Consider the following 16,239-nt stretch of genomic DNA (forward strand, 5'->3'; position numbering starts at 1 on the left):
GCTTTTAATTATTTTAACAACTGAATCATTTACATTAGCTATTTTAAATGCCGAGTTGTGCTGGCAAACCCCGCACCATTTCATTTTCTTAAATCACGTTCTGTTGTTTCGATTTGGTGTGTATTTCTAGCTGCTTGATTGAAAGCAGGTTTATTAGCCTCTAATGAGTCCAGTCTCCAGTCACTTTACTGTTGAAATATATGTTATTTAATCAAGCAGGCTGTCCTGCATGGTGCTGTGCTTCGGAGTTTGACTGAGGCAGCTTTCCAAGTCACATACTAGTAGTGCGGTGGTATATTACCATAGTAATGAGACCAAATAGTTATATTGCATGTAATTAAGTGCTTTATAGATTGTGTAAGAACATTGTTAGGATAGAGCGTGACTTTAGAGAGTGACCTGTCCAGACACATTTGTAGAAATTTGATAGAAATTTGAGAATTGAGCCTAGATGTGCTAATAAATATCTAAATATTAGATTGATTCTCCAGGTTTTATTTTTAGGAAAAGTCCAACACAAGTCAAATGTATTTGTATAGAGCTTTTTACAATAGAATCCAGGGCCGACAGACCAACACCCCCAGAAAAAGCTCAGATTTTAGTATGCTGTGTAGATGTCTATTTAAATAATCAGATCGTCAGATGATCTAATTGTCAGTGTGCATGTAAACACATTTACCACGGCCGCCACTACCTATCTCTCATTTCCCTTTTCTTTTGCCCGAGTTTACCAAACGAGGATAAACACTAGCCTTGTGTAAACTGAATCAGGAAGGGCATCTCGCTTTTACAAAAAGAGGACCAGAATAAAGGAGCCGTTTGTCTCTGTTCTTCAGAGGATTTCTAAGCGACATGTGATCCTCAAGCTTCATGAAACTCTTGCCTACCTGAGCGAGAGAGCAGAATTTGCAGTAGAAGGAGGTGTCTGTCAGAGAGAATAGGCCGCCTCTCTCTTATCCCCGTCCCATCTCCGCCCCCGGGGGCTGGATCTCCTGCCCGAGGAGGAAGTGTGAACCATTCAGCGTGACAGAGCTGTCAGAGAGGCTTCTCTCCTCCATCCTCCTTCATTCATTCACTTAATCGCTCTTGTATAAACACACGCTGCCAAGATGATGGAGGAAGTTTCAATCATGGTGGCCTACGATGCCCACGTTATCAACCAGATCTATGACGAGGACATCTTTGCCACCCTGGTGGCAGACTCCAAACCCAAACCGGTGGTAGGTACAACGCACTATTCTCTGGGAATGTATATTCTTAGGAAAGTTTTCTTTTATTTTAAAACATGTTTTAATCAAATTAGGATGCTGAGTGCCCTGAATACAGTTTCAATGTAGTCAGTTTGTTTGTTTATTAGGATTTTAACATCATGTTTTACACTTTGGTTACATTCATGACAGGAACGGTAGTTACTCATTACACAAGATTCATCAGTTCACAAGGTTATATCGAACACATGGACAGTTTATTGGAATGTATTCTTTATTGTTATGGACAATTTTGTATCTCAATTTTGAAAATTCAGCTCACTTGCATGTCTTTGGACTGTGGTAGAAAACCGGAGAACCAGAGGAAACCCACACAGAGACAGGGAGAACATGCAAAATCCACACAGAAAGTACCCAGACCGCCCCACCTGGGGATCGAACCCAGGACCTACTTGCTTTGAGGCAACAGTGCTACCCACCGAGCCACCGTGCCGCACCAATTTATTCAGTATTTCATTGTTATATTAATGCACTTTTATAAATAGTCTAAAATACCAACTTATTCCAGTCAACTAAAAAATTGCACACTTTTCAAAATAACAAAACAAGTAGTTGTAAATTTTGTTCCTTTTTAAAAAAAACAAAGCCTAACATTTAACGTCCCACAATGCCACTGAGCACCTCATTGAAGTCTAGATTGCTCCAAACAGACTGGTATTCAGTTTTGTCAGGCTTTAGGATGAAATATAAGATTCAAGACACCTGCCATCCTGTCTGGTTTTGCTACTGCTGAAATCGGGCAACTCGACTAAAATGGTCTGCTTTAAATATTGTAGGCATGTTAATACGGTTCTGCAAAGTGTTATTGTATTTCTTTTTTGTGGTTATTCATCTTATCATTCCAGAAAATCTCTATCCACCCTCCAAAATATGAGATTTCCACCAGTATTCAACACGTTACTGGGAAAAGACCAAATAACCTGAGAACTCAGACCTTACTTAATAATAAAAGTCTAAGAGCATTTCCATACAATGGTTCAAGTTACCAAGGAGTCTTGAAGGATCACAGCTTGGGGACAGAATGTGTCTTTATCTACAATCAGATGCCACCTACATAACTAAAAATTGATGGAAAAGGTTGCCAGAGGAAAGCCTCTGCTATCACCTGTGGTGTTGAAGGACTGTTTTTCTTCCAAACGCTCTGGACAATTCCATCAACTACCAGCAGATATCTCAGCCATGAAAGACCTGTTTGGTCCCTCTGTACATAAAGTGGGTCCAGCACCACCCAGAAACACTAAATGCAAAGTAGGAAACACTCTGAACAAGACAAACAAGTCAAGAGTAGAGAAGCCAGTTCACCTTCGGCATGTGTTGGTAGATAGAAAGTCGACTACAAAGCTACAGAGGGAACATACCTCTCAGTGAAACTGTGATTAGCCAGAAGGATTATCCCCCCCAACTGTTACTTAAACATTTTCTAAGGCTTTGTGGCATCTATACTGAATGATGTGCACACAACCACCATAAATTCTTCCTTCATAAAACTCAACCCATCTATCGTTTACATTATACAGCTTTATTACATATGTGCTTGAACTACTATCCAGTTAAATTCCAGATGACCTACTGCCTGGGCAGCCATTTTTGAGTATGCAAACCATGCACACTTACGTTCCGCTAATCTATCCCATAATTCAACTGGAGCTGCAAAGGCGTTCGTAGTGAAGAAGAAAGATGGCGGAAAGCGGAGTAAGACAAAAATGAAAAATGTTGTGATTTAGTACAACCCTGAATAACGTTATAAGTAGCCTTGTGGAGAACGACAAAACTAATATTGTCTGATTTTAAAATTGTTATAACTGTGGCGACGAGACGTTGTGCATCACGTGACGTTGGTAAGATGGCGGACGTAGTACGTACGAGGTTGCGTGCGTACTGCACACTTGCATACTGAAAGAGCGTACTGCTTTACCGACCTGGCAGTGCATACTTCCTCGAATCTAGTACGTACCTAGTATGCGATTTCGGACGCAGCCGCTGTCTTTTATTTGTTTCTAGGGCAAATACAGGTGTAAGCAATTACCCTAAATAGGGTTCAATTCTATTGAGGTTTAAGGGTAATAGCCAGGTCCCTGCTGTTGATCAGGTGTAAGGGGAGGTCACACTAAATACTCAAATACTGTTTTTTACTGCATACAAATTCCATCTATTTTCTGGTTGTTTTCTGGTTGTAGTAAAGAGACATAAATAATTGTGTACATGATCATTAACAAGTCTAAGGAATGTACTATGATTTTGCACACTGTATATTCTAATTTTAATATCCCTCGAAGTCGCATATGATAAGGATCTATTTGTGTGTTGATAATTCTTCAGATGTGATTCTTTACGAGAACGTGTGACGGTGTGTTTCTGACAGTAGTCATGGAAAACAGTGGTTGGCTGTAAATTCTATTTGAATGGAAAGTGCCATGGGGGAGTGTTGTTTTCACAAAGTGAGTCGAGTACCTGTGACATATGCGAGTGTGGATGTGCTTTTGTTTTGTGTGTGTACAGAAAAGCGATAATGCCCTTTGCTGACAGCGACCGCGGGTTTGTTTATAGGTCGCGTCACTTTTCCTGTTGCTTCCCGCCTGCATTTGTAACTCTGTTAGTGTTGCGTCGAGTCAGTTCAAGGAGATGTTCTTTATAGTTTGAAATAAAATCACTTGTGGCATTTTGCTATGAAACGCTGTGTTCTGTTCCTTCACCAGAACTCTGTGTTCTGCATAATAATCCACCGACGGCTGTCGTCTTATCTCTTTCTCAGCCAGTCTCTCCCCCATAACCACCCTCTTTCACTTTCTGTCTAATGTGGCAGTTTTCTCATCACCCTCCCTGTGTGTCATTAGTTCTAGTAAACAGTGTATCATATGTTGTAACCCTGAACATCCTCAGTGTGTTAGAACTATCGCTGAATTAGTGATGCTTTTGTACTCTGGTATAACCCTTATTTTTTGCATAAGGGTGTGCCAGGCTGTGTGAGTAAATTTACATTTACATTTTCTGCATTTAGCAGACGCTTTTTTTTTTAATCCAAAGCGACTTACAGTCTAAGCAGGTTAAGGGCCTTGCTCAAGAACCCAACAGTGGCAACCTGGCAGTGGTGTTGTTTAAACCAGCGACATTCTGCTTACTAGTCCAGTATCTTAACCACTAGGCTACAACTGCCCTGTGAGTGTGCTTCATTTGCAGCTTCTGGCCTCGTCACTGTTAAAACCTTGTTCTGATGTTATAACTCTGCTGAGCTGCAGATTTATTAGTCATTATTGTGGTTTCACTGCAGCAAAGCAACTATTAGAGAAATAGGACGGGTGAGCAGCTCGCCGAGAGCACTTGTTTTTCTGTTTGCACTGGCTCTGTGGGGAAAAAGGTCGTCCCTACACGCAGAGAGCTTGAGAAACATACATTTCATGGTGCGGTGCAATGGATTAGCGTCGAATTGTGCAATAAAAACGGCTGTATTAGCACAGAGGCAGGTGTGTGAACGAGAAGCTGCTGCAGGGTCTCTATCTCTGTGGGTTTTACTGGAGTAGAAAATAAATATCATGCATTTAATCAAATCACATACTAAATGAAGCATTAACAATTATTGCTTACAAATATTTATTATAAGCATGTTTTAATAGACACAGATTAAGCAAATGAAATGCCTAAGCTATGATGTAATATACAATTAAATTAAGTTTATATTGCTTCTAAAAATGCAAGGTTTTTTGCCAAGGTAGTGAAATAAACTCAAACTGTTACATTATGCTGAATGAAATTAATCAGAAACAGCCTAGCCATTAACACATGCACTTCACTTCACTCTCAGTGCTGGTCCCAATCCCGGGTATAAAAGGGGATAAAAAAGTGGACTAGATCTCCTTTGCAGAGCCTTAAATATAGGAGCAGCAGTAAGAAGGTGGTGTACATTTTAGTGATGTTTTATATTCACATGAATAAAAATGATCAGTATTTGATTTTAAGACATTTAGGTTACTGTTTGTTTTTGTTATACGTCTTCGTTATTATCTGATGAGCTATTGGATCTACTATAGGATCTATCGACATTTTATTTGTTATTTTTTCTTATTTTTTCTTTGGAATTCCCCCTTTTTCCTGGTTAATTGTAAAATATTGACATTTTCTTCTTTTCTTAGTCTTTTCATTTCACCCTTTTCATCGAGGGTGCAAATCTAAACACATAACTGTATAAAATCATTGTATGTAAAGTGTGAACAGGGGTTTGGATGTTTAAACAGGAGCTGTGGGGGCAGTATGTGTTGCCCCAGACTGCAGGTTGCAGGTATTTTGGTGTGGTTACCTAAGCTCCACCCTGTAAAGAACGTAGTATCTCCAGTACACAAACCAGCGCAGGTTCTGCTTCTATAGTAACACGCCCCACCCCAACCTTCACCGTACTGAGAGCATAGCAGAGCGCAGCACAGATCCCGAGCGGCCTGATGATTTAAATCTACATCACTGAAGCTTGTTCTGCCTGATCTGAGCTGAACCTACTCACTCAGGCAGTTACTGAAATACTCGACGTAGTTAACATGTGGTTAGTGTGGGTGATGATTGCTTTTTTCCACAGTCAACGTTTCTGTAAAATAGCAGCAGATCTTTTACACCTTCTTGTATTTCTTGTATTTTTCCTTCTTGTAAATAAATACGAAAGTAAAAAAAAAAAAACTGTCACCCCAATATGTTTATGGATACTTATTTTATGATGGAAATTTGATTGGACGGCTTTTGGCTACCATTCATTTGTAGTTGCTGACTGAGTGTCTAAACGGGTTTCCTCTTGCAATAGGTGAATTGACTGAGTGAGTGATATGGTAGTCTGTAATGCACAATCCAGAGTTTATTACCTACTTGTGGCCATTATTTTAAGGTATTGGTGGACCCCCCTGCAACCTTGATCAGGCACCTACTAAAAATGAATAAAAAAATGAAATATGCTGATGTCGCCCATATAGACTGCAACAGTAGCTCTTACAATGAAGAGAAACTGACTGAAAAAAAGAACCCCATATAGCACTAAATTTACATATATAATTTACATGCATGATTAATATTTACTTACATAATTGATCAGTGTTGCAAATTCAGGTTAGACATTTGAATAGGACATATTTGAGTATGTTAGAATTCAGTGGCGATTTCTCTAAGACTGCAAGGGAAGCTCAGCTTCCCCTAAAATGTCAAAAATTAAATGGTCAAATATGTACAGTTGTGTTAACATTTCATTGACTACAAATGCGTTAGAACACATTCATCTCGAAGACGAGTTCGTTCAGAATCAGCTACTTATCACAAATCGACTGACTCGATTTTGTTAACTTCTCATACATTCGCGTAGCGTCAATGCATTTGCCCGTAGAAGCTGAGCGTCTATTCACTTCAACGGGACTGCATGGAACGGTTTTTTTCATTGGTACGATAGGATCACAGGCCATTTTCTTGAAAAGGAACGGAGGGCAGAATTTATGTATAAATAAATTGACAAATTTTATGATGTAAGCCGACAATGAGCTTCCCCTCTTTGAAAGACCAGCAGCCGCCACTGTTAGAATTATATTAAGATATGCATTATTTAAGTTTCTCCATGTGACACTTGACTGACTTTGGGTTAGATTAAAGCAGAGTTTTTCAAACCCTGAGTTGCAAGCTGAAAAAATGGGTTGCAGAGACAAATAATAATAATTAAATAAACTTGTACATGAATGCCCCCTTTGTGGAGGCTTTATGTTACATCTTGTAAACCAGCAGAGAGAGTAAGATGCATTGCTAATGTTGCCTGGGTCACGTGAAAAATCATGGACAAAATGTGGGTCGCATGAAGGACAACCCTGCATATTTGTTGCCATAAATTTTTTAGCCGTATTGCAGCTGATTACTTACCAAAAACTCTTCCTTGCCCGTCAGGTGCCAACTAAGAAGCTGAAAAAGTTTGAGAAGGAGTACCAGACACTTCGAGAGAGTCAGCTGCAGCAGGAAGATCCCATCGACCGATACCAGGTGAGTCAAATAATCACTTGATTCTGATTTACTGCGTTCTCTGCATTATCACCTTCATCTCATTTACTTCACCTCAATCCTGTCACCCTGTCCAGTTCAGGAAAGTGTAGAGATCAGCGCTGAACACAGCAGGATTCATTCAGCTCGCTCACAGTGAAAAAAGAGACTCTGTTATATTATTTTATAGTGTTTATGTTGTTTATGTTTTTAGCTCTGAAGTTTAGTTTTATTTTAGAACATGGACAGAATGTCTCGGTGGATATGAAGGGGTTTCATTTTTTGGAAAGTTTGTTTTAATTTAATGCTATCTGAAAGCTTGTGAAGTTTGTACAGAATTGTGGTGGTTAACGGTGGCAGTCGGTGAGGGAGATTTCTGGGGAGGCTGCCATGTTCATTCATATTCATCTAAACAGCCAGGAACACTAACAATGACTAACAGCTTTAACCCCAGCCCTGCGCTTGTTTAAAAGAAGGACATTATAATTAAATATACTAACATATGACTAATACAACACTATTAATAAGCAGAGAGCCACACAGGCTATTGTTACAATTATAGAAGAAAACTGCTTTTAAAAAGAATGTATATTATTGGCATATATACATAATATTGTGTTCAATTCAAATACTTCTTTTTTTTTTTTTTTTTTTCAAATCCCCACTTGTTATGAAAGCCAGAGTCAGAGTGCTGGGGCAGCCCATATACAGTGCCCTGACAGGGTTAAGGGTCTTGCCCAAGGTCCCAACATTGGCTGTTTCTTGGCTACAAAAAAGATTTGGATCCAGTGATTCTGTAAAGTCTTTAAAAACAGCTCCCTATATTATTTTATATGACAGCCAAGAATTATTTTATTTTTTATTATATTATATATTTTTTAAGTTGAAGTTGGTTGACCAGCATTTTTTTTACTCAAACATTACTTAAAAGTAGTGTTAAAAGTGGAATGATAGGATATTCTGCTAGCACACTACCCGAACCGAGGAGTTCAGAATCTCGGCGTTGCCACCGGTCGGCTGGGCGCCATCTAGCGGGCATAATTGGCAGTGCCTGCAGCAGACTTGTTTCTGCTAGGGCGGGATGACTGGACAATGTGTGTCTTTAAACGCTGTGTAAGGACCCTGATTAGCAGATAGAGAGGCGTCTGTGCAGAATCCATGAGCAGCAATGTACCCACCTCAACTGCCATCAGGGATCTCCCAGCCGCGGAAGACAAATTGAAATTGCGAGACACGCTAAAATGGGAGAAAAAGCATAAATAAAATTTTAAAAAAGTGTAATGATACAGAGAGATAACTTAAAGCTACTCAGCTCCTAACATTGACGTGTTAGTTTCCATATCTAAGGCTGTATCTAAAGCTCCTCTGACATTCAGATAGACAAATGTATTAATCTCTGTTTATCTTATAAGGGAAAAATGTACTTTGATTTTTCTTCTCAAATAAGACGTAAAATGAGCAATCGATTTAAAATAGTGCATTATTTTTCAGATTATTGTTTAAGTTTAGCTATAGGACGTTGTTTGAGAAGGCTCGGCCTCCCCTGCCTTCTTTACGCTGACTGCCACCTGTATTTTATATCCTGTGATTAGTATTTTATTTAACTAACATTGTCATGATTATACAGTTTAAAACTGTTTTACTGAGCAGCTGTTACAGAGAGATCTGAATGATCGTTTTAAGTATTGTTTTTTTATATTTTTTATATTGTATAACTTTGAAAAAGGTTTATCTGTTGTTGTTAAATAGATTGTGTTTAAGTTATATGTTTAAATAAAGACATTTATCAATATATTTTATAATTATTAATTTTATCTACATAAATTTACAAGTAGACGGCAATTAAAAATAGCTAAGTTAAGATAAAGTCAAGTTCATTTGATGATTTACCCACGGTTTACTATTCTTTAGTATGCTCGGGGGGTTAGGGTTTTTTTTTTTTTTCTTAAACCAGAGTGAATGTTGAAAGAAGCCAACAGAAACACAACATTAGGCAGTACACAAGTCACATAACAAAAACTGTCAAATAGTAACGATGTGGATTCAATTTGTCATAAAATTGTAGCCCAATGTGCTAAGATTGTAATTAGTTACTATTCTGATCCTCACCGTTGCTATAAATGTAGAGAAAAGTGTTGTGTTGTAGTTATTGGTATTATATTCCTATTCAACTAGTCACTTAAATTAGAAGAATTTTACACGAATGTTTAAGTTTAAAGGAAGTTATAAATAAATACAGTAATTAATGCTAGGTACAGTAAAACTGAGGGCGGCACGGTGGCTAGGTGGGTAGCACTGTGGCCTCACAGCAAGAAGGTCCTGGGTTCGATCCCCAGCTGGGGCGGTCTGGGTCCTTTCTGTGTGGAGTTTGCATGTTCTCCCCGTGTCTGTGTGGGTTTCCTCCAGGTGCTCCGGTTTCCTCCCACAGTCCAAAGACGTGCAAGTGAGGTGAATTGGAGACACTAAATTGTCCATGACTGTGTTCGATATAACCTCATGAACTGATGAATCTTGTGTAATGAGTAACTACCGTTCCTGTCATGAATGTAACCAAAGTGTAAAACATGACCTTAACATCCTAATAAACAAAACAAACAATAAAACTGTGCCAACATCTCCCTCTTGTGGGAGGTTACAAGCCTAATAATTAAAATTATTCACAATCGTAACTACGTATAACATAAACATAATTATGTTTTCTGCAAAAGCAAGCCAGTAAAGCCAAATTCTGCTTCCTTTTTCTTACACATATTGTTTCTTTTTCAATTGTTTGGCATGGTGAGCAGTTCTTTTTTAATTCCAGTTTCTTTCAAGGTACTACTAACACTGTTTTTGTCATCCAGCTGGTCTAATTGTAAGAGGATAGTGATGACTAGCAGTGGTTTTTATACTTTTCCTGGTTAAATAAGAAATGACCTTATTAAGTAGAATGAGGTGTGTCTGCGCTGGAATTCAACAGACACTGGAAAGAAACGCCTGCCATGGTTTCTTGTTTTTTTCCAGAGCTGTATGCCTCTTCAACTGTGTGTAATCAAACTGTAGAAACGGTAACGTCTGCACATTTCCAGAAGGTGTTTTCTGCAAGGCTTTGGGATGCAGGCTGTCCAAACTGTCTTTGGTTTGAGTTTTATCACTTCCTGTTTACTTTCTGTTGCACTGACCTTTCTAACCAATGAGCTTTAGTTACTCACGTTTATCCAGTGAGCCTGAATCATGCATGTATGTAACCAATGCTGTGGGAGCGTATGGGTGGAGAGGAAGCAGTCCTGGTTTGTGTAAGACGCCTGAGCGCTGTGTTCTAGTGCTAGACCGTGTAGTCTGTTTCCTCTGGTAGTCTACAGCTGGATCAGGTAAGCACTAAATCCCAGCAGTTCTCTCTCCGGCTTTTTGTTTGCTGCTTTGCTGCTTCAAGTTCTCCTTTAAACTGTGCTTTTGGATTTGGTACATACAACATTAGCTTTGTGTATTCGCTGACCAGTAAGTGCTGCATAGGAACATTATGTGGTCGAAGCCAGTAGCAGTGCAGACGTGCTTATGTTTGTTGGGGGCAGTAAGTGGAAATGGGAATCAGATGACCGGTTTTCCTCTTGCTGATAAGCAGAATGTCCAGGAGTGTGTGTGTGTGTTTGTGTGTGTGTGTGTGTGTGTGTGTGTGTGTGTTTGTGTGTGTTTGTGTGTGTGGGTGGGTGTGTGGGTGTGTGTGTGTTTGTGTGTGGGTGTGTGTTTGTGTGTGTGTGTTTGTGTGTGTGTGTTTGTGGGTGTGTGTGTGGGTGTGTGTGGGTGTGTGTGTGTGTGTGTGTGTGTGTGTGTGTGAGAAAGCGCATGAAGGCAGTTAAAGGGAGTGGACAGTCTTCCTGTTGCACACAAAGCCTCCTCTGAGTCACTTAATGGAATTGCTGCAATCAAGGGTCAGTCAGTTTGAGAAGGAGCAGAAAACAACTGTCCAAATCATTAGTCTTTAAGTTTCAACATTTGTATCTGCTTTTGTGTTAAATTAATTGTTTGCAAATTGTATCAATAATGTCTAACCCTTACCGTGTCTTATGGATGCAATTGTCTGCATATCATGCCATGAATATAACACAACTAAATCTATAAATAAATCTTATGTTTGCTTCCTAAGTTTTGCTTTGAATCTACAAAAATGATCAAAACTCACTGTTCTACAGTATGGACCACTTGCTAATATCTGTTGTTTATTCTTACATGTATGTGACGTAATAAACAAAAATCACAAAGGTCTTGTAAGTGGCACAATAGAAATCTGTGGTATTATCTGTATCTGGAGGTCCAAAAGAGATGAATTGGCACTGGTAGTTATATCATGACCAAGTATTGGATTGCCCTGTGATGGTATCCAGGCCTGGGCACTTATAAGCTTGTGTTTGGGGAAGGTTGTGGTCATTGGCATCCTTCTTTGTTGCACTCATTTGCCCAATGACATTGCATAAGCTGCAGCATGGAAACAGGTTGGTAATGATCTCCTAAGGCTTATGGAAGACTTATGCCCTGTATCCACTGCACAGTACCCTATAGAATGGTACTTTTTAAAATCCATGTTTCCACATTTAGTGGTTGTTTCTATTCTATTGCTACCCATATTGTACCTCTGTACCTATGCTTGGTTACCTTTCCTAACCAGGGACCAAGCAGACTAAAGTGGACTGTGTGGGTGTAGCAAGAAACGTTTTTTCTGTTTTCACTGTTTTCTGGTGTGAAAATGCTCCCTCTTATTCAGCAAAGACTCCTTACTTTAAACACCTGAGCTGTTTTTTTTTTCTGCAACAGTTTCTATGTACATATAATATTCATGGAATATATTTGTGTGTAAATAATAATAATATATTTAGTCATACATGCCATTTTAATACTTAGTAGTTCAGTAAGTGTACAATCTAGGATCAGCACTCAAGTGTAAGTAAAAATGCTGCAAACTGCTTTAGTTGTGCCAGCTAAAGCTGAATCTGTGCTGTGCTCTGCTATTGCTTACAGCAGGAAGGTTTCCAACCTTAAACTGTAATCATCTGTCATACCCGGCAAGTGGAGAATAATTTAAGTAACCAATGTACCAACAATGTTCCATGAATTATTCCATAATTTTAAAATCTTTAGCAATATGAATTTTCAATGTGCTGTTTTAATTTCATCACTCTCATAAACACCCTGCAATTGCACCACAAGCCCCAGGTTAGGAAACCCTCGCTTACAGCTAACAGGAACTAAATGTCATTATGAAAGTAAATTCCCAGTAGAGCTCATTGTGTTTAGGTAATGGTAAATTGTAATGGTAAAAAACTGTAGGTGGTTTAATGTGCCAGATATTACAATGACAGTTGTATTTATGAGTCAGAAGGTTTGATTTTGTTTTTAGCTTTCGTTCAGCACTGATGCGTTTACCTGTATACAGTTACAGTCATAAGTTTACATTCACCTTAACCCCATTCATTAAAAACATCCTGACATTTAATCTTAGTAGACATTCCTCCTCTCAGGGCAGTTAGGATCATTACTATATTTTAAGAGTATAGTATGATTTATTTCAGCTTTTATTTCCTTCATTACATTCCCAGTGGAGCAGAAGTTTACATACACATGGTTAGTATTCAGTAGCAAATGTTTAGGGTAGCCATGTTATCGCAACGGGTTGTATGTAAACTTCTGACCCTGAGATTTAGATTTAGTGATTTAAGTGTATGTAATCTTATGACTTTGACTGAACTTGTTTGTTTATTTAGTTTTTATTAGTATGTTTAGCTTTGCAAAGCTTTGGCCCACCCTGTTCTAACTAAAGCCACAAAATACAACACTGACATTGTCTTCAACACTGATCTCTGTTTACAATCAAGTATCATTAGCAGTACCAATTCCAAATCATCCTAACTGATACTTGAAATAATAACCTTTTATTATTTATTATTATTTAGTACTGTAATAACCAGGCTGTTCATCTTTGAGTAAGCAAACAACACTGATTTTTACTTTCCTAATAATACATATATTTATGTTAAATATGCGCATGTATATTTTATTTTACACCATTTTCCACCCTAAGATCCCCTTAATGTCCCACATATGCAAAAAATCACTTACTTACTTATTTATTTACCTGCTCACATGCTTGCAAACTTACATCCTTGCTTATTTACTCACATAATCACTTGTAAATCAGACTCCCAGCCACTGTCAGCATCAGATAGTTTCTGTAATGCTAGATGAGAGTCTAACATATCGTCAGAGTAGTTTTTAAAATACAGAGCACAGTCTGTTCTTGGTGTTCTGCTGTCTACAGTTACAGAGATCAGTGGACGAGGTGCTAAAACAAGCAGCGGTCCTGTACACTCTGTATGTGTTTTGTTTTGTGGCTTTAATGCTTGATCATAGACAGGATTTGTAAAGTGTTTGTACTCTGTTTCTGTATACAGTATAAGAAATTTAACAGTAACACTGTGGTCTGTATTTACATTTACAGAGGGAGAATCGGCGACTGCAGGAAGCCAGCATGCGTTTGGAGCAGGAGAATGATGACCTCGCTCACGAGCTGGTCACTAGCAAGATTGCACTGAGGAACGATCTGGACCAGGTCTGTCATTCATCAGTTTGCTTAGAGTTGTTTTTTTCTTTTACATGTATAGACCTGGAAGTGCGGCTGTATGTAAACGCTGCATTCCAGAATATAGTGTTGCTGCAGAATATAATAATAATAATAATTTAGATTTATATATCGTCCTTCTTATTCTCAAGGTCACTTTACAACAAAAACTTTATCAAGTGTTTACAGGAGCAAATATAGTCCATTCATCAGTCTGTCACACAAGCCATATGAATGTAAAATAAATCATTTTAAATACTGTCAGTGGAGGCGTGTGATTTGGTGGACATGCTGTTGTCCTATTTGTAAAAACATCTCAGCTACTGGTGCTAATACAGACTCAATCACTTATACTGGTTGTATTAAGCATATTTCCTGTGCATCTCACTTGTTTAGAAACACATGCTGTATAAGGGTCTATAGATGGAACTGTATGTGCTTTATTTGTGTCCCTAGGCGGAGGACAAAGCTGATGTCCTGAACAAAGAGCTGCTAAGCACCAAGCAACGACTGATAGAGATGGAGGAAGAGAAGAAGAGACAGGATGAAGAAACTGCTCAGGTCTGCGTTTGTACTGAATAACTCAGTCATTTTGTTCTCGGTATGAAGTGACAGTTTGAGTTTTTCTCCTGACCCTGGCTAGAGACCACTGTTCCACATTGAATTATAATGTTGAAGTGACTAAGCATATGTAAACTTTCGACCTCGACTGTATTGCTCATAAATATGTGATTGTGTTACTTACTGTAAATTATAATGTTTTTGTTTGTGTTTATTGGGGAGGTGGAGAATATCTTGGCTACTGTAAGCTCACATTACACACAAGCAGCAAATAAATAATCCCTTATAGCAAACACTAGTGCATCCTGGATACCTCAGACACATTTAGAAATTAATACATCCTTCCCCCCTTCCTGAACACATACAGACTGTTAGAATAGGCTCCTTTAAATCGGTCTGACTGAGTAAATTCACACTGTAAATGCTGTCCTGTTATTGATTTTTGACCTTTTCAGGGTTTATTTCAGGGTGTATTCCGATTTTCAAGATCAAGCATTAATAATAATAACAATTGCCTGTGAGGATTGTGGACGTTAAATGATTTTTTTGGTCATGGACGGAAGATATATGAGCTAGGAATCTAGAGCTAGAATGTGTTGTTGGAATATTGAAATCCACCCAGGATGTCAGGTATTTATGTGTATTGCTGTTTTGTTTTGTTTTTAGTTGAAGGAGGTGTTTAGAAGAGAGCTACAGAAAGCCGAATCAGAAATCAAAAAGACCACAGCCATCATCGCTGAGTATAAACAGGTAGTTTAGTGTTTTACTTACATCAATAATTCTCATGTTATTTTCTATAAATAATAAATAAATGCAAATTGTGTTGGTCTTCCTGTCTCAGATCTGTTCACAGCTCAGCACCAGACTGGAGAAGCAACAGGCTTTAACCAAAGAGGAGCTGGACATAGTCAAGGTAAAAAATTTTATTACTATATGACCAAAATTATGTGGACAGCTGACCATGAGTTTGTTGTACATCCCATCCAAAACCATGGGTCTAAAAAGCGATGACAGACCTCACTTTTCTAGAATGGCTTTTCGCAATATTTTGGAGTGTGTCTGTAGGAATCTCTGCCCATTCAGTGAAAAAGCCTTTTTTTAAGTGGTCAGGCATCAGTGATGTTCAAGGAGAGCAAACAAACTAGAGTCACTTTAAATAACTAGTGTCTGACCAGTCTGGGTTCAAAACTCAGTTCTTTCTAATAAATGATTATTAAAGTTTTGGCTGACTTTTAAATAAACCATCTGCTCTTTTTCATGTGTCCACAATATCAGAGTAAAGTGATGTCGTGCGAGCGTTGCCGGGAGGTTTTCAGTAAGGACGGACCCCTGAACGTCCCCACAGTGACGCAGGACAACCGCGACGCCGACGTAGATGAAGAGAAGGATTCACTGAAGTCTCAGCTCCGAGAGCTGGAACTGGAACTAGCACAGACCAAACTGCAGCTGGTAGAGGCCAAATGCAGAATCCAGGTAAAATATCACACACATTTAAACACAATCGGGTGATTTTCTCTATAGGCTGGACCGTTTAAGGATCAGATTTAAATGGTCAGGGGTGTCAGCACTCACAGCTGGTTATATCTGAGGAAGAACATTTGCATGACTTTATGCATCCACTTGCTTTACCAGTGCAACGGCATAAGCAGCAGAGGAATTCAGAAAGCATAGCATGATCCCATTAGTGATTCACTGCTGATTTACTTCAGGGCAAGTTTAACATAACAAGGTGGAAAAATTTGACAAAATACAAACTGATTTTAATGCACTTTTATACACGTGTTAGTATTTTTATAAAGTGAGTTTTTTATGTCTGAAAGAACTGAGACAGCGTTT

At 38.7% G+C, this 16,239-nt stretch overlaps 1 protein-coding gene across 6 annotated transcripts in view; it reads left to right on the forward strand.

Annotated features, from left to right (window-relative positions):
• The window catches only part of rabgap1l (RAB GTPase activating protein 1-like), a 118,638-nt gene that overhangs the window by 99,958 nt on the left and 2,441 nt on the right, over positions 1–16,239 (forward strand). For 4 of the 6 annotated variants that reach the window (XM_063013291.1, XM_063013292.1, XM_063013293.1 and 1 more), the window contains 6 exons: positions 7,164–7,256; positions 13,723–13,833; positions 14,299–14,403; positions 15,070–15,153; positions 15,245–15,316; positions 15,679–15,876. In XM_063013291.1, coding sequence (XP_062869361.1) covers positions 7,164–7,256; positions 13,723–13,833; positions 14,299–14,403; positions 15,070–15,153; positions 15,245–15,316; positions 15,679–15,876 — 663 coding nt within the window. Of the gene's footprint in view, positions 1–1,034; positions 1,221–7,163; positions 7,257–7,351; positions 9,045–13,722; positions 13,834–14,298; positions 14,404–15,069; positions 15,154–15,244; positions 15,317–15,678; positions 15,877–16,239 lie in introns of those variants that run through there. The other 2 variants (XM_063013295.1, XM_063013294.1) reach the window with 2 other exon arrangements.

Source organism: Trichomycterus rosablanca, chromosome 17 (assembly GCF_030014385.1).
Source record: "Trichomycterus rosablanca isolate fTriRos1 chromosome 17, fTriRos1.hap1, whole genome shotgun sequence".
NCBI classification, from domain to species: domain Eukaryota; kingdom Metazoa; phylum Chordata; class Actinopteri; order Siluriformes; family Trichomycteridae; genus Trichomycterus; species Trichomycterus rosablanca.